This window comes from Centroberyx gerrardi, chromosome 12 (genome assembly GCF_048128805.1).
Source record: "Centroberyx gerrardi isolate f3 chromosome 12, fCenGer3.hap1.cur.20231027, whole genome shotgun sequence".
Lineage (NCBI taxonomy): Eukaryota > Metazoa > Chordata > Actinopteri > Beryciformes > Berycidae > Centroberyx > Centroberyx gerrardi.
In genome coordinates, this window is record NC_136008.1 from 8,334,392 (window position 1) to 8,357,359 (window position 22,968).

At 41.4% G+C, this 22,968-nt stretch overlaps 1 protein-coding gene across 5 annotated transcripts; it reads right to left on the bottom strand.

Annotated features, from left to right (window-relative positions):
* Nucleotides 1-9,983: 9,983 nt before the first annotated feature.
* Nucleotides 9,984-21,643, bottom strand: LOC139932747 (free fatty acid receptor 2). 5 transcript variants are annotated; one of them, XM_071926621.2, is made up of 4 exons: nucleotides 16,012-16,143; nucleotides 14,940-15,015; nucleotides 13,638-13,770; nucleotides 9,984-12,749 (listed from the first exon to the last, which is right to left on the bottom strand). In XM_071926621.2, the coding sequence occupies exon 4, from the start codon at nucleotides 12,489-12,491 to the stop codon at nucleotides 11,391-11,393; it is 1,101 nt and encodes a 366-aa protein (XP_071782722.1). In that variant the 5' UTR covers nucleotides 12,492-12,749; nucleotides 13,638-13,770; nucleotides 14,940-15,015; nucleotides 16,012-16,143; the 3' UTR covers nucleotides 9,984-11,390. The 5 variants fall into 5 exon arrangements, 4 of the variants coding, with proteins under 4 accessions (XP_071782722.1, XP_071782723.1, XP_078143457.1 ...); XM_071926622.2 differs by lacking the exon at nucleotides 13,638-13,770; XR_011785562.1 differs by lacking the exons at nucleotides 9,984-12,749; nucleotides 13,638-13,770; nucleotides 14,940-15,015; nucleotides 16,012-16,143 and adding exons at nucleotides 17,789-17,902; nucleotides 21,213-21,288; nucleotides 21,459-21,643.
* Nucleotides 21,644-22,968: the final 1,325 nt, after the last annotated feature.

The following is a 22,968-nucleotide window of genomic DNA, read 5'->3' on the forward strand; positions in this document are numbered from 1 at the left end:
GTAGATGTAGTAGGTATAATAGATAGATAGATAGATAGATAGATAGATAGATAGATAGATAGATAGGTAGATAGTAGATAGATAGATAGTAGGTAGATAGATAGTAGATAGATAGTAGATAGATAGTAGATAGATAGATAGTAGATAGATAGATAGATAGATAGATAGATAGCTGGCTGTAGATTTAGTTCTAGTTTTAGTGCTGCGTTTTGTGCTAGTAATTAGCTGAGTGTGTTCAGATAGATTCCTTATGCATCCTTCACTTCAAGCGCACTGTATATATTTAAAACCCCATTTTACAGCAGAGATGTTTGGCCACAGGGCAGCCAGTCTCGCCCACGTCCTTCCTGCGACCACAGATGGCGCCTTGTCAATCACTCACCTCTCTAAGAACGGGGGAGCGTTTGTGCTAATTAAAAGTGTGCTCATTCCACCGGTTGAGCAACGCGGCGATGGCACGAACCAGGCAACACAATGGAGGCATCTCGCCCACCATGTCTCCCCTAGTCATTAAGTCGCCCACCTCACATCTCCAACACAGAAAGAGCCCCATTTACTTGGCCTCTCTGAATCACCATCCCACGTCTGGCATTTTCCTTGTCAATCAACCGCGGGGGTAAATATTGGTTGTGGTGCCGAGAACTGACAGGGGGAAAGTTGGATTTCTTTCATGAGTGACAGCGCCAACTGGTGTTTTTGTGCTGATTTATATTACAGTTATGAGAAGGCAGGGACTCTGTGTTGTGATGAAGTCACCGCTGCGGACTACAAGTGTCTTATTACTGTGTGAGGAGCGCTGCGGGTCGGAACACATGACAGGACGGACGCCGGCGGCCGGTCATGCGCTGTGCGCCTCAAGAGGCCAATAAAACACGAACAGATTGCAATGGCCTACACTGGCTGGTAATGAAAAATGTCATTTTGCCTCATTTGGAAACTAATAACAAATATTTTCAGTCGAGGCCAGCTGTGAGAAACTCACCATGTATAATTGAGGGAATGAGCCTGCTGGGCTAGGTTTAGTGCTGAGTTTCTGAGGATGTCATACCCATCTCCCTCTCTCTCTCTCTCTCTCTCTCTCCCTCTCTCCCTCTCTCTCTCTCTCTCTCTCTCCCTCTCTCTCTCTCCCTCCCCCACATTTGCTGCCCGTAGTTTCCTTCGTCCTTCCTCTCCCTCTCCTCCCTCTCTTTTGTGTGGAGACAACTTGCCCTGTACCAGTTCTGCCCTCCCACCCCTAAGTACTCCAGGTTTGCCCACCCTGGCATTGCTATGTTATTAGTGTGTGTGTGTGTGTGTGTGTGTGTGTGTGTGTCTGCGTGTGTGTCTACATGTCTATGTGTATGTGTGTATCCAGCCCCGTAATGAACATGAGCGATTCATGGGGCTTCAAAGGCGAGCATCGTATGTGAGTGTGAGTGTAAGTGTGTGTGCGTGTGAGTGTGTGTGTGTGCATTCTCTGACCTTTACAGGGCAGGCATGTTGGGTTCAGTCTAACCCAGACCTGGATTACAGGCGTTTATGTTACATTTTTCAAGATCTCATCAATGTAACGGCGGAGGATAGACAGAAACAAAAGGAACAAAACATTTGTCTTCCACCCTGACAGATGTTCTGTGCTGTGAAGCGATGATTATGCCTCTTTTGATTCATTTGGTTTGCCGAACTTGTCTTTGACTTCTATTTTGGAGTGTGTCATTTTTTTTTCAAAATCCATGAAGTGGAGTTAAAAATGATATCAAGTGGAGGGAGAAAAAAAAAATAAAAATCAATTTTGTTTTTAACAGAACTCATTGTGTGTGGTATGTTGCTCCCTCTCGGCCCCTGTGGTTAGAAAAGAGGTGAGGTCAGCCGAGTTTCTGAAGTTGGGTTTTTTCTCTTCCTGCTGAGTAAGACCCTGTGCTTTTGTTGTGTTCGCAGGTTTGCCTTTGAGGTTTTTATTGAAATATCTGAGTATCAACTTTGATAAGACATTGTCAGAATAAATAGTTCACGTCAAATAGATTAAGTCATCACAACTGATTATAATTACACGATAGAAATTAGCAGTATTTTGCTACCAATCAGTGGGTTAGAAACTAATTCAGTCTAACAGTTTATTTGTCAGGGTGTGTTTTGATTGAAATTAGCTGTTGTCCTCTCATCCCCACACCAACATCTATGTCGACCCATCTACAACTCAAACACACTTCCACACATTCATTTACTGATCAATTATCGGACACACCCCCTTAATTGAGATTATAGGTTTTGGGTGCTACGCTGATAACGCTGATCAGCTGTCTCAACCAAACTTTCACAGCATGATTATTGCACAGGTGTGCCTTGGGCTGGTCACAATAAAAGACCACTCTAAAATGTGCAGTTTTTATCACACAACACAATGCCACAGATGTCGCAAGTTTTGACTGCAGGAATGTCCACCAGAGCTCATGTTGCAGCATGATAACGCACGGCCCCGTGTTGCAAGGATCTGTACACAATTCCTGGAAGCTGAAAACATCCCAGTTCTTGCACGGCCTGCATACTCACCAGACATGTCACCCATTGAGCATGTTTGGGATGCTCTGGATCGGCGTGTACGACAGCGCGTTCCAGTTCCTGCCGATATCCAGCAATTTCGCACAGCCACTGAAGAGGAGTGGACCGACACTCCACAGGCCACAATCAACAATCTGATCAACTCTATGTGAAGGAGACGTGTCGCACTGCATGAGGCAAATGGTGGTCACACCAGATACTGACTGGTTTTCAAAAAATGCATATCTGTAGCCCTAGTCATGTGAGATCCATAGTTCAGTGCCTAATAAATGTCTTTTTTCAAGATAAAACTGCACATTTTAGAGTGGCCTTTTATTGAGACCAGCTCAAGGCACACCTGTGCAATAATCATGCTGTTTAATCAGCATCTTGATATGCCACACCAGTCTGGTGGATGGATTATCTTGGCAAAGGAGAAGTGCTCACTAACACAGATTTAAACAAATTTGTGAACAAAATTTGAGAGAAATAAGCCTTTTGTGTGCATAGAAAAAGTCTTAGATCTTTCATTTCAACTCATGAAAAATGGGAGCAAGAACAAAAGTGTTGCGTTTATATTTTTGTTCAGTGTAGTTAGCACAGGAAAAACTCAGCCAAAATAAATGCCTTCTTGTTCCAGTTTGTCTCTGGTGACACAACAAGTTTTGTTTGCAATTTTGTAGATTTCAACCAAACCCTGTTTCAAAACCAGCAGTGTAAAATAAAAGTATAAAATATTTATAAATATACACTTGGCAGCCACAGAATGCATTTTAGTCCAGATATATATTTTTCCCTCCCTCATCTTGGGGCTGGATAGTGTCGGTCTGATCGGTGCATAGAGCTGGTATACAGTAGAAAGGGGCGGGTAGGGGAACCGTCCAATTTGCTGTTGAGCCCTCTGGAGTAGAGCTGAACTCAATTAATTGAAAAAAAATCAAAATTGCAATATGAACTTCATTCAACTGCATTTTCCAAATCGCAGAAGCTGCAATTAATTGCTTAAGTGAGAGGGGCGTCCAAACTGGATTTCTGAACAAGGTGCTTTAGAGCTGCGGGTAATCTTTGGTTCAGGAATCAAGTACAATATTGATGAAAACCTTTCATCATACTCAAACTCAGTAAATCCTGCATACTGACATCCATTTTGGTTTAACAAAATCTATTTTCTTTAAACAATTTTAAAGTTCTAAAAAATGCATGACAAGAAAAACCATAATTGCAGTATTCTGTCAAATAATCGCAATTAGATTTTTTGTTTCTCTTTCAGCCCTATTCTGGAGTTATCATAGGCCTAATTCAACAAAACATAGCGATGGGAGCTACTCACGCCCTCCATGACACAGTATACCTCCACTCTCTGCCTTTCCTCTAACATTGAAGCCAGTTTTCTGCAGGCGCTCACCTTAGCCCACAGCACAAAGGATGGTGACATCAGATCCTGTGTACTGGTAATGTCTTTAACTGTGAGTGTTGGGTGAAAATGAGAAAGTAAGGCGAAGCAGTTGCCTGGTCGTTCGACCGACTGTCTAAACCATCTTGAGTATTAGAAAGTCACAGGATTAGTATATGAGTTTCATTAGAAAAGGAGATATGCACTTGAAAAAGTGGTATTAACTCTTTTCAAACTGTAGAAAAACTGAGCAAAATGATGGCATTTTAAATGATATTATATAACTTAAAGGTGCAATAAGTAAGATTTTTATTGCCCCATAGCACAAAATGACCATAATATATCTGGATGGATAGGGTTGTTGATCGATGCCAATGACTCACTGATTACCTCATCAAGTGCTGAGACTTCTGGCTTTTAAAACTCACTTTCTGTTCTCTTTTTTGGAACAATTCTCTATTAGGAAAATGTGACTTTATTATTTTAATAATTTCTGAGAGTCGTTCTTCTTTTGACAGTATTGTAAAGTGCCATCAGTCTTCTCCTTGCTGTAGACAATGATCAGGATTCATTATTCCTCACAAAACCTTAAGAAACAGAAACTCAGATGCCCATAACATGTTTATTTCTGAAGTTATATTACTTGTATGTAATTATGTAATACATATATGTAAAAATGTTATATTTCTTTAATACATACAGTATATGTAACTTGTTAAAGGTGAAGTTCAGAGCTCCTACATCAGCTGTTTTGATGGTTCAATGAGCCTTCATACTACTGTAGAAAAATATAGCAACCTGTAGAAAAACATGTGGAACAATGGAAGCGGCACTTGCTTACTGTTGCGCTGCGGTTTCTGTCAGCGCGCAGACAGACTGCCTATTTGTCTGCCAAGACACTGACATATGTAGTTTTTTCGCCCTAACAGGCTCTGAGATTTAGGTTTCTGTTGAAGCGTGACCTATTAATGAACCATCACCTCTAACCGTCGACTGAACTAAAAAAAGAAGCTGACAGCATCACATTTTAAAGCACAGTGAGAGAGCCTGAGAAATTATTTCACCACTCAAGCTTGGAGTGAGGAACAGCAGCATGGCAAAATTGCCTTACCTGTGTTTGCTTCTTGTGATGGCGGGCCCGGCACCAGGTCAGTCTGAACACTAGTCTGTCATATTGCTGAGAGGTTCATTCCATAATATTGGTTTTTCGAGATATATTATTACACAAAATTCATTCATCAGTAATTAAAAAATCCTGCTGATTCCATCCTCAAAAAATGTGTAATTAATGGTCTCAAGACAGCTGATCTCCTTAAATATAATCCATAAGCTTGACTTTGCTTTTGTTTTGTAAGAGTGTCAGATGATTCAAATGGTTGATATCTAATTTTGGAATAAAACTCCATATATTTAGATTTTTGATATATTAACCCTAACCCTTTGTTTAACCCTAACCCTATCCCTATATTTACAGTATTATAGTCCCATAAGATTTACTAGGTGTTGACAATAATCTACACTGCCACAATGAATCACACAGAAAGGTTACAGTAGGATAGAAATAACTGTAGTCAGTAGTTTTTGTGTGTGTCATCTACACATTTTTGGCCAACACCAATACTATGGCCTGCACTCATGCTCCTCTAAAGAAGGGGACAATGTTGAAACATCTGTTTTATTTTCTGCTCTCCCCTGAATGAATAAAAGAATATAAAGAAGGAATACGCAGCCTGTTTTTGGAGTGCGGACCATAGTATCTGCGTTGGTTGGTCTTCTGTTTTGGTCTACGCACCAGTTCTGAGTGCAGGTGACTCTCTAATCTTATCTACAATATTTGGCCGTCACACCTGTTTTGTGTAAAGTAGAGGCACACTCATAAAAGTCAATAAAATGACTCGAAGAAAAATGAGCAACACGCGCCAGGCTATTGTAATCTTTTGCAGTATGTAAGTAAATAAGTAAGTAAACTTTATTTATGTAGAGCCTTTCAAAACCAATGTTAAACAAGGTGCTGTACAGGTGAAAATCAAAGAATGTAAAAGAAAAACAGTCTGCGTCAGTCTTTGTTTAAGCAAAAAATGTTAGTTTCTAGCTGCTTGGAATAGCAGATAGCTGGTTTATCACATTAGGAAGTGTTGGGTAAGTTTGCTAAATTGACTTCCAAATGGTTTCAGTGGTTGTCTAGACTTTCTGGCAGTCACTGAACTGTCTCATGTGGCGAAAAACCCCACCTAACTGTCATCCACGCAGACTAGAATACACCATAAAAAAGTATCTGCAGTTGTCCCAGGTCTGGTCTGTACTTTTTAAAAGTTCCTTGTACAACACATTGCTTTAATGGCTGTGTCTTTGGCCCTGACAGCGACCCCGGAGGGACTGAGGGTTAGACAGTACCCTCCCTCTCTGAGTGTGATGCGGGGTGAGACGGCAACGCTGTCCTGTCATTTCAAAGTTGAATCCCTCAAGCACGGGGTCCAGTGGTACAAAATGAGGCCGGAAAAGCTCCGCGTCCCAAACTCGCCCCGGAGGTTCGCCGTGGAGAAGAACCAAACCTCATCGCTGGTGATCACTGAGGTAGCACTGGAGGATTCTGGGACGTATTCCTGCGAGGTGAGCGTCCTGCAGAGAGACCCGGAGTGGGGGAACGGCACGGAACTCACAGTCTTGGGTGAGAAACGAGCGACACGTACATAAGGAATTAAGGCACCCCCCATTACACCTCGATGCTTTATTGTAATTCATTAGTATCACTCAATGTTGTTTTGTTTGTGCGGTGATGTTGCCACACTTGTAATTATCTCTCATTTGTAGCCTTTGAGCGCCAGGAGCAGCAGCATTTAGTGTGAGGAAGTTCAGCCGGAGTGCGGACTATGCATCACCACAAAGAGACTGGCCGAGCTCTAATCTATAAAAATTCAAGTCATGTGAAATTCCCTCTGAGTTCATCTTTTTGCCTGAGCAGTTTCATGACAGATCTAGAAATAATCACCCCGGCACCATGCGCAGTGCCTTGTATCGATCTTTCCCAGGGAATTGAAACTCACCAGAAAACAAGGCAGGGAGGGATGGCCAAATTATTATGTGGAAATCCCTCAAGCGGAAGAAAAGCTTCCTTTAGATTTTCTCCGGTTGCTATGTTCGCTCCACCAAATAACTATAGATATATTATATTTTTCACCTATTTTACTCCTGTTTTATTCCTGTTTTATTCCCTTTTAACCCTGTTTTTAATTCTTATCTGTCTTGTTTCATAATTTATATTATTGGCTTTTAGTTGTTGTTTTGTTGTGTGTAATGCATTTTGCAACTTTGTTTTGAAAAGTGCTATTAAAAAAAAGTAGATTACCATTATTAGTAGTAGTAGTAGTACTAATAGTAGTAATAGGACAAATAACAGTAGTAATTTAGTAGGTGAAGCAGCAGTTTTTCTTCATAGTCTCATATTTTCTCATTTGTTATATTGCTGGGAGTATATCTTCATTTTTATGAAGACAGGCGTTTATTTTTATATTTTTCATTCATTTTCTTCTTGTCTCAGTATGTTCTACCACTGTGGGTGTTTTGCACATCCTGCATACATGCTGTAATTAATATATTTTCACATTTTTCGTTCATATATTTCTACTTAATATATTCTATTATGCTGTAATTGTTGGTTGCGTTACATATGACACCACCCAATTTGCTCTATTTTTATCTTTTTTTCCCATGCTGCTTCCTTACTATTTCCTGCTGCAACGATCCAATTTCCAATGGATCATCTAATCTAATATAATCTAATATAAATAGTAGTATTAGTAGAAATTCTGTTAGTTGTTGTAAGTGATATTGGTAAGGTTATTGTTGCTCTTGCTGATGATATTGAGGTTGTTGTTATTTTGACTGAATGGTTTTAACTGCTTTGCATCACTTTGCTTCTTCCCCCGCCTGCCGCTGCTAGCTCCACCTTCTGCCCCCAAACTCTTCCTCCAGGTTCCCTCGGACCCGCAGACCGGTCAGTGGACTCTCCTCTGTCTCACCGGGGGTTTCCACCCCAGCCAGCTCTCCCTCACCTGGACCTACCAGAGTGCAGCAGATATCGATCACCTGTCAGTCAGCAACTGCACCCTTCCCTCTCTCCACCCTCTCAGTAACCTCTCCGAAGGCCCGGCCCCGGGAGTCCTGTCTTCTGATCGGTCGATGAACTCTGTGTCAAACTCGATGCCTCTGCGTCGCCCCGAGTGTTTCCAGGTGATGGACAACCACAGCGGGGCAGTTTACCTCGCCAGTGCGTTCTCCCTCCCACTGAAACAGTCCTTAGACACAGGAATCACCTTTACCTGTAGGGTGCAGGACCACCCAGCCATGACCGCTGCTCTGACCGCCTCCTTTACCTGGGGTAAAAACCACAATCACTTTATATCTCAAGTACAGTAAATACACAGGAATTTGTCTTGGAGGCATTGGTGCAGAGGCAGCTAATTGTAAGGCAGTATGTACTGACACACGGTTCAGGAAAAAACAGGACCTCACATAGCACAAGCTGCTTGCTCAGTGTTTGCCCCACTCTGCTGTTTATGTAGGTCAGACATCGATCATTCCAAGGCAACAGATTGCCTGCAATATTGCATACTTGAACGAATTAATGATTTCCCCGATCAATGTTTAAACACCTCTCCTCCCAGGGAGGAAGTGAATGTCCATCAACCAAAGCCAGTTCAACCTTCCTGATTTAATTCTGTCTCGCTCAATAATGTGATAAGTCAGTGCTAATCAGTGTTAGCCCTTTTTTTTTTTGCTCTACATTCTAGACGCTTCCCCTAATGAGCTGATCGCATATTTGAATATTGCCAAGATGTGCTTCCTCTCTGGGATGACCATCGCGTTTTTATTGGAAGGTGAGTGAGTAAACGTCTTATCAAGAATTGCACGGAGCTGTTGCGCAAAGCTATTTAATTTATGTGATCTTGCTCTTCACAGCAATCAAACATTTCTGCATGCAGAGAAAGAGATCTGTGCCTTGTGAGTACAATATTCTCCCTGTGCCTTTGACAAACACTTCACACACGCACACAGACGCACACACAAAGGTCTTTTTCCTTCATAGCCATATCTCCTTATCCCCATAATCTATCACACATTGTTAGGAAAAAGTCAACACTGACGCAGTCCATATTTGACCAATAACTGTCTTCCAGGAAATAAGAAATGAAATGGGAGAGAAAACAAAAAGGAGGACTGCCCGGCTTTCAGTGTCTCATCTCAGCAGACCAACCCTCGACAAACAGCATCACACAAATTCAGGCCCTGAATCCCCGCAGAAAAATGAGAATTACGCCCGACTTTCCAGTTAACGCCATGTGTGACTATCAGCAAACTGCGTTGTGTATACAGCTCTGTTCCATATTTGAAAGTTCCTTGCAATTTTCAAACCGCTTGCTGCACATTCTGCTTAGCTTTCACATATTGTATATCCTCTAAACAGTGACGCAACGCCGGTGCCTCTCTGTACATTGAAGCTGTTTATCTTTGTAACTCTTTATCACTGCGGCGTGCTGACTAGAATGTTTTGGGATTTGCTTATTGTGTCAGCGGCTGGTAGCTGCTTGCACATCTTAGTCATTCAGTCAGGTCTGTATGTCAGAGTGAATGTTTCATGCATGATCCACCTGTCAGGCAGATACAGTAATCAGCTCAACCTCCGCAGAAGCCTAATCCTTAGATAACAGGATTAGAGTTGATGCCGGCGCCTCCTTGTGTGATAGCATTGTTTGTGTTTGCAGTGTGTGGGGTGTGTTCTTGATTCACGTGTCGGAGAAAGTTCATTGTAAATATAGTCTTGCCCACATTGCCAAGAGTGCCAAATGCAGTCAGTAATAATGACCGTTAAATTTAGAGCAAGTTGATGTGTCTATAACCAGATTAGCATAAATGTCAGAAACAGAGGCTCAAACCTTATTTCAATAAACATGTTTATACTCGCCTACTGCCTTCATTCATTTATGAATTTATTTATATATTCCAAACTGCTTTTAAGAATATCTTTTCTACTTGTACTTTATAGTTATAACTGACTGAAAATATAGCCCACATCACTGGAGGTCTTTTGAAAAAAGAAGACATGCTTGATTTTATTAATTTATATGATGCAATGGATATTTACATGTAATGTTCACATTTGAAGTCATTCACTTTTACTCTAGTAGTCTTTCTTTCTCTCTCTCCCCCCACACACACACATATAGACACACACACATGCATGCACGCGCGCACACACACACACACACACACACAGAATCACTTTTTACCTAAATACTGTACACACCAAAAAATTATGTGTCATATTCAACACATCTGTATCTAGTTCAGGACAGCACACAGCACTTTGTGTTCAACACAAGATATGTTACAGTAATAGTGGCACATACTGACTCACAAATGTTATTAACAAATTGTTGTTGAAACAGAAATGTGAGTAGTTCAAACCAGACACAGGGGTGTGTTGAAAATGCCACATGCTTCTTTTAGAGTGTACAGTGGTGAAGCTTGTGTGACGTGCTTATCTCTATTGCTGAGAGATGACGTTTGAGGCTGTCGCTTAGATATTCAGTTTGTTGGTGTCGCTAGCAAAGCGCTCCAGAACACCTGACTGCATTAAGGAACAGCTTGTGAAATCCCGCTGTTATGTAAGAAATATTTTTCATTTGAATCTGACAATTCAAAGTATCATCATTGTCCTCTCAAGCATGTCAAAAGTTTTCCGCCCCCTTTCAGTCTAATGTGAAAATTAATAGGTGTGTAAAGTGATTGCCTTTAACTACATCCAACACTAATATTGACTGTTTTTGCTTTCGAGGGTTATTCTATTATGGATTTCTTTATTTGTTGGTGGATTCTGATGGTTTTGAAGCTGCAATGAATAAAAATCACTAGCCATACTTAACATAGCACTCCAGCATTTCATGTCTTTGTGGCATGAGGATAACTTAGACCGTAAGAGGGATAACACAACATTGGCCCCATTGTTGTTGGCAAAATATTTGTTAAAAATTCAGTAACATGTTAAAATATGTAATAACTTCATCATATGTCATTTCTATTTATGTTATTGCACCCATTTTAAGAACAGAAAGATTGACAAACTGGATCCAAAAATCCCATCCATTTTTGCCATAGGCGAAAATGAAGATCTGGATGGAATTCAAATGACGACAACACTTGAGAGGACTATTGGTTTACGCATGTGCTATTATGGCAGCGGTACAGCATTGCACTGCAGAAACCCGTGGCGGCCGGCTCTTGTGAGTTTTGTTTTCCTATCCTGTCTCTAATCCGAACAGGAAGTTCACCAGTGGAGGATCAAACACAGACACAGACGGTGTAAATGACAAGCCATTTTCTCACATGTAAAAACATAAACATAGCTATAATTTCCTGCTTCCAGCAATGAAGAAATAACAAATTAGTGAAGTCAGCCGCTCACGGCTCCCATTCAGTCAGCTCAGATAGCATTGATCTCCTCTTGTTTGTGTTCCTTATCTTTTGCAGTCTTGTTAATTCCTTCCCGAAAGGACCAGAGCGTGTGGCAAGTCATGCACCTGTTCAGCCGTCTTTTAACCCCCTCCATCACACTGCCCACCGTCCCTCTCACAGCGGAGGAGGACAAGTAGAAAATAAGGGGGTCCAGACAAGCGTTAAAGGTGCTACACAGCAGCGCCTTGTCTCTCCAGTCGGGACTCTTCCATGTAATAAAACCCACAATGTGCGAGACGTTGTAGGGCCCGAAGCAGAAGGCGAACACCAGCAGCGTTCCCAGAGCCATGCCGATGGCCCGCAGACGCCGGCGCCGGCCGATGTGGCGCAGCTTGGAGAGGATCCTGATGAAGTTGATGTAGCAGAAGCTGCAGATCAGGAAGGGGATGCAGAAGAGCACCAGGCAGAGCTCCAGGCGGACGGGCAGGAGGACCTTCAGCTGAACCGCCGTGAAATTCTCATAGCACACCTCCTCCCTGTCAGGATGCGGCCGCTCTGTGGGCTCATGTGCGCCGAGGCTGTAATTGGAGCTTGTTGAAAAGTTGCTGTAAGAGGCAAAGATAGCTGAAACGTTGTTGCCTTGGTCATGGGTGACATTTGAAGAGTTTTCAGAGCTTTCAGTGCCAATGAAGGGCATGATGAAGACGATGCTGAGGTGGAGGAACGTGAAGATCCAGAAGAAGATGCTGGCCGCCACGGCGTACATCGGCCGGCGCTTCAGGGAGTGCTGGATAGGGAACGCTACGCCCAGGTAGCGCTCCACGCTGACGGCGGTGAGGAAGAAGGTGCTGTTGTAGATGGTCATGTAGAAGATGAAGCCGGACAGCGGACAGAGAATGTAGGGCATGTCCCACAGCATGTTGTTCATCACCTCCTGCATCTTGAAGGGCAGGAAGAGGAGGAAGAGGAGGTCGGAGATGGTCAGGTTGAGGAGCAGGATGTCGATGGGCGTGGCTTTCTGCCTCACTTTCTTGCTGAAAGTGTAGAAGGCGAGGACGTTGGCCGGGAAGCCCGTCACAAAGGTGATGATGTAGACGGAGAGGCACAACCCAGTGTGGCACTGCTGCATGGTGGCCCTGGTGTAAGTCAGTCACTCGGCGGTGCGGCGGTGTGGGGGATCGAGATGTGTCACATTATGTCCTGGACTCTAGGGGGATGAAAGCGCCCCGGCACAGGGAGGTTTGATCTGTCAGGCGGTCGGGAACGTCGGGAGGCGAAGGCTTCTTATTGGGTCAGCGGCCTGGAACAAACCCGGCTAGACAGCGTGGTTTTCCTGTCCCCACTGATAAACCAACGCTCATCGTCTCCTCAAGGGCTTTGAGCTCTGCTGATAAGAGAGAATGGGAAGAGATTACCACGCTGCACACCACAGTATTTCGGCCTATTGTCCATTTGACACTTGGTGTTAGAGTGCACTGCGAGACTTTTTACACCATAAAATTTAGGCTAGAAGTTGAATGACCACAGCAAGAAGCTGCAAATAAGCTTATTCTGTAATATATCCCTATTTCAGGGGTTTAATGTAGAGCTGAATCATCTTTTAATGAGGACCCAGCGTTTGGGTCTGGCACATGGGTTTGTATATAAACCATGATAGCTCAGTGTTATTGCTTCCTCTGTCATAAATACAGTACATGAAGCCTTATCATTAATTCCCGACCACTGTTCTCCTCTGTATGCACAAACACAGGACAGGTTGTGAAAAAGATGATCCTCATAAGCGTAATGACTACACCCGGGGAAATGAGTGACTCGAAGCTTTTTTCTGGCACAACTTCACAGTATGGTTTTGTATTCAAATCTAATTTGTCCATCATATAGAAGAAATACAAAATAAACAGTAAAGCAGGAAAATTGCAAGACCCTTTAAAAAAAAAACAATAAAGAGTAAACTGTTTTTTTTATGAAGAAATGATGATACTAAGAAAGGCTAGTTGCTTACCCTCTATGTAATGTACTTCATCACGTAAGAGTGAATATGTAAGACACTCCACTCTTATATTGTCCAATGACTAAGCTGGGGGAAATTTTCACTGGCCACCAGAGGAATGTGATGAAACCGAAGAATTGCCAACAATTTGAGCAACTTAAAGACTTCCTCCTTGCTATTGTTGGCGGCGTGTCATTTTACATGTTATCATTCCACCTCCACAATCTTCCTATTTGAATATTTTTTGAAAAGAAACTACCTCTGAAAGGAGTAATTGTAGCTTACCTTATTCCACAGTGTATTTCTTGGCACACCCACACGCGGTGATTGCTCAACTGTTTTACTTGATCTCCTCTATTCACCACCCTTCAGCTCCTACCTGCTGTCGACTGGCACGTCCGCCTATTTGCATGATAATCTAAACATCCAGCGCAGATAATGGAAATTATTATTAGGGAGATACTGCTGCAATTTATCTCCCACGCTCGCCAAACATGGTTTCCGTGGTAACAACTGGCCTTGCTTGCAATATAAGCGACGCGGGTGGTCATGGGCTCTGCAAGCCTGTCTGGTCTAGGTTATTAAATCTTATTTAGTTATCCAGGCCCAGTGCTTCTATGTGTGTGTGCCTCTTCATTATGAGGGAGAGTGAAAGAGGGAAAAGGCATTTGACACAAAAGAGACTGACCTGTTGTCAGAGCCGTCCCTCCCTTTCCATCATGTGATCAGGCCAGCAGTGCCACCTGTATGGCTATCCAAACACAGCTGGGTTGTTTGGATAGCCATATACTGTATGTAATAGTAATAACCATGATTTACGGGGTGATTAGTGAGACCGATGAGACTGGATGTGCTTATAATTCCTTCTCATTGACTAACGAGTGAGCTTGTTTTGTATTCTATAGCCTATAGACACAGTGGAAAAACTCCCAGGGATGTGCTGTGAGAGATCAATGCACTTTTTGTTTTCACCACGTAATATCACAGCAAGCACGGTCAAGTTTCTCCCGAACAGGTAAAGGATGAAACACAAGTAGTCATGGTGAATTTCATAAGGTAAGAGAAAAGAGCTTTTGAACTACAAGGTGCACAAAGAGGCCTTTTGATGTTGCTTAATGTATGTAAATCACTGTGAGGCACTTTAAATTGAACTTGGTTCTTACAAATTGTTAAACACTTGCCTGTATGGTGATTCTGATGTGTATGAGTTGGATTTTTTTTGTGACCTTTTGACCCTTTGATGTGATTTGATGTTTGTCCCGCTGAGCTTTTCAGTCTTCTCTTGCCCCTGTTACACACACTTATTTAAAAACCTCTTTTCGCTGTGTAAGACAAGTGCCGGTGCACTCCAGACAAGTGGCAACACAAAGAGAGAAAATGTATTTCAATATGCAGAGACACCGAACTCCTGTCTGACATTATTTTACTGGTTTATCATTACAAAATTTCTACGCACTTCTATTCTATGCATAAATTTGGATGATCACATTGTATTATGCAAGCTGGTGTGTTGCATCGTGAGGAGCAGTTTCCCAGAGTCACATCAGGGATATTGTGAGAAGCTGTTTTAGCATAAACTTTACTTACTGTAATGCATGGTGATATTTCATCACCGCGGGATAACCGGTCCAGTAATTAAGCCAGAGACAATTCATCCTCTCGGCTAGAGAGAGAATAAATCAACAGAGAAATGTAGACACAGTCCCATTTTACACTTTCACATTCCATATTTTACTTGTTACCTTATCTTATAAAATGACATCAGAGAGGCAGAAAGAATAACATTTTTTTCCACATTAGGCTATTAACCGTCCTGTGGCTCCACTGCCAGAGAAAAATCTCATATAAAGTATATAATATGAAGCAGCTTAGATTATTGAACATTCCTTCATCTGGTTGAAAGCTTTAACCTCCAGCATTATTATTATCAATAGTATAGTATTAGGAGGAGGATGAAGAGGAGTAATAGCAATAGAGGTAGTAGTAGTAGTTATATAAGTAGCACACTGAAAAAACCTTCATCTTAACAAGTCATTTAGTCTCATATTCAGTCTTCACATGAGATAACTCCACTTGTTTCCAATGCAGTTTCACTTCTTTCAGGAGTTTAATACAAATGAGTGTCACTATCTTGAAACAAGTCAGAAAAAGGCAGATCACTGACCTTCTATCAAGAAAATGAAATTTGATTCTACAAAATTCTTGAAACAAGTTGGATTTGCATTGGAAACAAGTGAAATTATCTAACAACACTGGCAGATTTTTCCACTTGTTTTAAGAAAATGATGATTTTAGGACTCAATAATAGACTAAATGACTTGTTAAGATGGAGGTTTTTTGCAGTAATAGTAGTAGTAGTAGTAGTAGGAGTAGTAGGAGTAGTAGTAGTAGTAGTAGTAGTAGTAGTAGGAGTAGTAGGAGTAGTAGGAGTAGTAGTAGTAGGAGTAGTAGGAGTAGTAGTAGTAGTAGTAGGAGTAGTAGGAGTAGTAGTAGTAGTAGGAGTAGTAGGAGTAGTAGGAGTAGTAGTAGTAGTAGGAGTAGTAGGAGTAGTAGTAGTAGTAGTAGTAGTAGGAGTAGTAGTAGTAGGAGTAGGAGTAGTAGTAGTAGTAGTAGTAGTAGTAGTAGTAGTAGTAGTAGTAGTAGTAGTATTGGCACTTACGCTGCCAGTGTTGACCTGACATCTTGACCCGGACAGCAGGGGGCAGTGATGAGCCTGATGGCAATAACACGGCTTCCTCTGTGCCTCTGAGGTCAGAACACAAGCAAGCGAAGAAGAAGAAGACGAGGGGGTCCCGGCCTAGTTTAATACATCCATGGCATGGTCCCGGCAGGTGTGGCAGGTGCGAGTAAGGAGGGCAATCTAAAAACCAACTGGGATTTTCCCAGTTCACAAAGTCAACAGCATGGCACAGGTGGAGCGGCGTGAAACAGATGGTGAACGGCCGCGGTGTCCCCAAAGCCAGACCCGTAACCCCGAGGTGCTGCACAGGGCTCGGAAAAATGGGCAAGTATTCACACAAAGCTGATGCAGCAGCATAATATTTGTGAGAGGGCACACAAAGTAGAACCAGGAAGTGCTCCAGATACACAGGAATCAAACCGGAAAGTACCATTGGAGCAGTTGGAATAGTCAAAGTAATGCATTATATAAACGAGGGTTAGACATATATTGGTTTGCCGATATTGGCCTTTAATGAAATAATGGAAATTGACCAGTCATTGTTGTCCACCGATATGATGGAGTTTTATTTTCATTTTCTTTTTCTCTTTAATTGTTCAACAATGTGTTCTGTAAATTAATTCTTAATTTTAAGACCTAAGGTATCCCAGAGGTTGCTCTACCATTTTGCGTTAAAATCAAATTGAAAGATATTGAATATGGACGCAAAATATTGGGGTATCAGCAGCTTCAATACAAAAATGTCACTATCGGTATCAATATCGGCCTTCGAAAACCCATATTGGAGCCTAATATAAACTATCATGACATGTACCATCGTTAACTCCCAGAAAAAGACACTGGCCACCTTTGCATACAAGCTCTATTCACTTTGTGCTTGATAAGGCCAGTTTGAGGTGACGTTCAATACTGGTGGCTGTTAGGAACGAGGTGTCAAGGTGTAGATGGTGTCAAAGAGCTCAAACCTGGACAGTTGGAGAACGTTGTGGAGCAAAATATCAATGGGCGTGGCTGTGTGCCTCACCTTCACGATGAAGATGGTAGAAAGCATGAGGCACTACTGTCTGGGAAGTCTGTTTCAAAGGTGATGATGTAAACAGACAGCAGCAGATTTCTGTGCTACTGTAATCTCCCGACAGCATTCTGAGAAAAGGGAAGGAAATGAAACGATACGGAGTTTCTATTCAAGTCAGACAACAGTGAGGTAATTTGTAGCGTGTGCAACACCTGCCTGGGAACCTCACATTCCTCCCTCATTCAAAGAAACAGACACCAGCACTGAGATCTTTACGGCAGAGGAATGCTCATTCAGTTACTTGAGGATGTTTTTTTCTGTCAAGTATAATCTACTTCATTTAGCTAGGTTGTACTTGACATTTTCAGTCAAATATTCCTGTCAGCATTTGTTAACAAAATGTATGATCCATCAGTGTTTCATAGGATGGTTAGCCAGTTAGCTTAGCATTGGACACTGAAGCAGCCATTCTCCTCTACCATATCTTCCTTTTTATGGATCTGAGACAGTCCTAGATGTCCTGTAGCAATTACGCTGTTAAAAACCAAATGTACAGGGGCCACATTGTTTTTGTTTAGTTTTATGAATAACATAATAGCATTAGCAAAGCTAGATGACTCATGCTGCTTGGAATTAACAGGTTCATTTGTTCAATTTTACAGGGGTTTATCCAACCAGCATCTTGCAGTGATGGACTCAGCTGCCTCATTATCATCAAATTTGTTTTGACACAGATCAAAAGAGACTCACCAGGTCCCATGTCTCTCAAGACCGTATGCCAGCCAAAGTATGTTAGGTCTGAATGTCATTGCCGCTGAAACCCCATTGCATCTTGCCTTTAAGACCCCGATGCATCTGTAAGAAATAGTTAATTGTGTTAAATCAAGTAGCTATCTCAACAATGAAGAGATTGCAGCGTTGTGCCTCATGGACTTGAGCATCCCCAAAGCCTCTTCACTAATCCCTCTGTTAATACCCAGTGCATGAACCTATAAGCTTCCTTATATTTGTGGTGGGAAAAAATAACAACATAATTCTCCCATCCTGACACAAGAGTTCAGTGGCTGCTAAGCCATAATATTGCTATTTGAAGAGTGACTTTGATTCCAACGTAGCTGGACTTATTTTATTCCCAGTGACACATTCATAAAGTAAAGCTTGCTCTGTTGAAAAGATAATCTTGTACATTTGGCTGGCAGCCTTATCAAATATGACCTGAGTCCAAAGAACAACTGTTGGAGGACATGAATTGGTAAGAAAATAGACTACAGTGTAAAAATGGAGACAAAATAGATTTTCAGCCACTGGCTCTCCTCCCATACCAACTAAACCGTTTTACAGTGATCACATCAATTCCTTTTATACAGCAATACCAATAGGAAATTCTCCTGTACTCTTGCTTTAATAGTGGTGTGCATTTGGCTCTCATTGTCAGACACATGTGATCAATATTTCAGCCATCAACACGTGGCAACACACTCGCTCCATGTAGACTCGTAAATACAGACACCGAGATTAACTTTCAGGATAGGTAATAACTAAAGGATATGGACAACGTTGCAGACATTTAAAACTTATCCCGCTAGTGGGACTGAGGCCAAATCATACACCTGTACAATGGATCCAGCCAAGGGGTTTTATTGGGTTATCTAGTGTTGCTGGGAACTCCTGGAGAGGCTGTAAAAACAAAGCTGATATGCAGGCAGCTGAATGTATGGATGTGTTTTGCAGATGGTCAGAAGGTACAGTCGCATACAGCCTCCTCTGTCGCTTATGTTTGAGGTTCCAAAGCAATAACGCGCTCACGTCATCCCCTCCTCACTGTGAGACTGAAAATGATGAATATGTACAACAGGAAAAAAAGCTTGTTGATTGTTTACAGGGCTTGTTGAACTGTGTGCAGTGCTTACCCGCCTATTACGTCGCCTTTATTTGAAAGCAGGACTCCATTGTTTGCCTACTCTGAATTTACAATTAGCTCCCTGATTACCGACATTGTTAGTTCTGGCTTGTATTCCACACCTATCGCAATTAATCAACGATTATTCACAGTCTTGATTACAACATGCTTTTAGTCAGTTCAATGCCTTTAAAAAGAGTTTAACTTTCATTGTACAACTGCAGACAGTGGTAAATATATAAAACTGAGGTGAATAGATAGATGAATAGATGGCAGGCCTGGATGTTGGAAAGCTCCTGATCCTTAGACCAGGAGCTCGGATCATGAAGATAAACACTTCTTGCAAGATCAAAAAGCATAGCACTTAAAATGCATCTCATTACAGGAGCAAAAGAGTTGAATCAATGGCTTTGTCAAACAGCGGGTGATTGGCGAGATAAAAAGGGGGCCGTTTGGACCGGGGCCATGAGACGGAGACATCACACTCATTCATGAAGGTCGATGAAACTTTAAAGTCACCGCTCTTCTGATTAGAGTGTGAAATTGTTCGATATAGATGTACAGAATATACCTCTTTAATATCGTGCCAGTGTAATAGAAAAGAGAGTTGGAACACAATTGTGTTTCAGCGTTAAGATAAGATGAAACTTTAATGACCCCCACGGGGAAATTTAGTAGCATTACAGATGAGTCAATCGGTGACAACCTCACACCAATGCTGTCTTCTAAACTACTGTAAGTAAATCTAACAATAATTGCTCTTCTTCCACCAAATAAGATATTCAATGTGTAATTTAGTGTCATTAGATAAGCAGATGTAACTGACGAATTACCGTTAAATTCAAACTAAAGTGCCCAGAGATAGTGGAATGGTTAAGTCTCCCCTCCTCTGGAATCACAAGCACATATAATACATCGCTTCCCTCGCTACTTTCCCACTCTCTAAGTAAATTCAATTACTAAAAGGTGAGTGGAACCGACTCCACTTGAAAAATGACAGTATACAAATTTGTTTCAATGCATGTTTTGCACATAAACCTGACAAGAACCATTTCAAAACACATTGAGAGATTAAAAAAAAAGAAAAAAAAAGAAATAAAGAGAAAAAGAAGTAGTCTGCTGTATGTCTGCCTGCAGGATGGTCTCAAACCAGATGGTTGGATGTACTGTGTATCATATCTCTATGCTTATATATATATATGTATATATATATATTATGTATAAAGCTTGTTGCTGTTTTTACTGCCACACTAAAAAAAATGGTGTTATTTTCTTCCTCTTCTGGTTGTGCATCATTAATTATATGTGCATTACACTACTATTTTGGATAAAAAGCATTCAAACATTAGTCAAAGCATTAGTCAAACAGGTGTCAACCATTTAAGAATCACGTCCAAGTATCTCTGCCTGTTTATTACCCCTTTAAAAAAACATATTGATGACTGCCAAACACCGATAACCACATGGAAAACCTTGGTACTGACAAATTCCAAAGACATTTTGCTTGTTTCTGTTATAGAAATGTAATTCTGGGAAAGACGTCTTTCATACCCTATCCAACATCTTAAAGCGGAATCTAGACCCGGACCCTCTGGTAGCTCTGTTTGGCATTACTGATGAAGACGATCCTCATCTGACATTTGCATGGTTGCCTTTGCCTCACTCTTGGCTAGACGCGCAGTCTTGCTCAAATGGAAAGATGCTGCCCCGCCCACACTTAGTCAGTGGCTTCGAGACATAATGTCCAGCCTTAAATTGGAGATGATACGCTTCTCAATCAGTGGCTCTGGGGAGAAATTCTATAAGACCTGGGGACCCTTTTTGACATACTTTCATAACACCCAAACGACATAGTGTGACATGCATTCTAGCCCTGCCCTTGACACGAAAATAACACCTGACTTCATGGAAATAGCTACATCTTTAGTTTTATTTCTAGATACTGTGCCTCGTACCTATTCTAGGTAATCAAGGGGGTGGGGAGGTGGGGGGGTTTATTACTGTCACTATTGTCACTGTTTTTATTTTTATATGATACTACATTGGTGTATATTTTATAACAGTGTGGAATATGCCCGCCCAACCCTGGGAACTTTTGTTGAAAATCTCAATAAAAAGATTTTGAAAAGAAAAAAAAGAGAAATGTAATTCTGTAATCGAAATTGCATGGTGGCTCGTAAAGATTTGGGCTTTTAGGGAGCTATAAAATAAAAAGCTTGTAAAAGAAGCCTTGCCACTTTAAATATTGAATATAAAGAAACTCACATTGCAGTGTATTCCAGCTTTGAAGAGTTTCTGCTTCCTCGCCCGAGTCTTTGAAGGTGCTGAACAAGTTTTGGGGCTGATAGGACAAACAGCGTCTTTTTTTAGGTCAGCAAAAATGTCATCTCACAAAGACCTTCAATATCCCCTAGAAAATGTTGTCCTTATCAAAAGCTGCTCAAAAAATATATGATAGTGAGCAATTTTATTTAAGTGAACCTTACCAAAATGTGTAAATGTCACTGGTACCTTCAAGGTCCCCAAAGGCCTGCTTAACATGAGGTCACATGGCCCACAAATGGCATTTGGAAGGGCTGAGATATTCCAAGTCTCTTTTGGACCACAGTATGCAGCTGCAAGTAAAAAAAATAAGCAAGAATATGTTGGTACTCGCATTAAAACCCATTTTTCACCCATTTTCCCTATCATTCAGGCTTAAACGTGGTACCTCTAGATCAGTGGTTCTCAACGTGGGGTCCGGGGACCACCAGGGGTCCTTTAGGGGGTTCCAGGGGGTCCTCCAGCAAACTGATGAATTGTTAAACATCACCATTATTTCATTTACAAGAAGCTAACACAATTAAAGAATGTAGAAGAATGACTGTTTTGATCATAGTTTCTCTGTTATCTCTCTACCTACAGTGCAGATAGTCATGGAATTGTGGACAAAATCATATCTAACAATAAAAATATTCTCAGATTTGGATCCGAGAGACAAAATCTCATCAAGTTAGGGGTCTTTGGTCCTATTGTGGACTAAATTAGGGGTCCTTGATATGATCAAGGTTGAGAATCACTGCTCTAGATAATACATCTTGTTTCTTTTGATGCAGTCCCTTTGATTCCCTTTGATTTGATTTGATTGGTAGTTGTGGTCTGTGGTGACCGGAGGCGGTGTTGATTTCCCCAACGCCGCTGCAGTGCTCATATTCTGTCTATTTTTCTTATAGTCCATTTTGTTATCAACATTTAATCTTTGTTTGCCCTCTGTCACACACTTCACACCTGATCATCTGAGGAGGAGGATCCCAGGGTTTCCTCCATGTGTTTTTTTTTTTACTAATGAGGTTTTTCCTTGTTGTCATTGAGGGTCTAAGGTTCGGGGGTGTCGTTTTTTCATTTTTCATTTTTTATTTATTGTGTTAAAATGTGAAGCCCTCTCAGACTCTAACTGTGATTAAAGTCACACTGAAATGAAACTTTTAGCTCATTTTAACCATCATACCACACACCTATTTGACCTGTTTGCCACAAAAATGGCAAAAAAAAAACAACTTATTCTTGAGTATTTTTATGTCAAAATTGCATTACTTTTACTTCCTGGAAAATAGAAAATCTTTAGTGCTGACTTCATCATGTACCAGGAGGCCATGATCCCGCCCCTCTGCCCCTCCCATCAATAAAACAGCCTTTCTCTCCCTCCCTGATTGGTTTACACTTTTGAATGATCCCTCCCTGCGTTATGTTCTGCCCCAATATCCTGTTTCAACAGTAAGTTCATCACATTAAGGAAGATGCTCTCAAAATGCAGTTTCATTGTAACTTTAAGGGCTACACAAATAAATTTGACTTGACTTCTGCAATTTGACTACATTCTGCAATCAGAATTGACTATTGAATTACTAATAGGGAGGTAACTATACAGTTCGGTAAATCAAAACTGTTCTCACTTCCTATTTTGAGTGTAAAAGATATATTTAGAATTGAGAAGAAGTCAGGCTGAGGTGCGAGGCCCAAACAAGTAGGTCAACACATCTAT

What these genes read in the sequence shown, in the direction of transcription:
- LOC139932747 (XM_078287331.1), bottom strand. Translation starts at nt 12,491, where the DNA reads ATGCAGCAGTGCCACACTGGGTTGTGCCTCTCCGTCTACATCATCACC.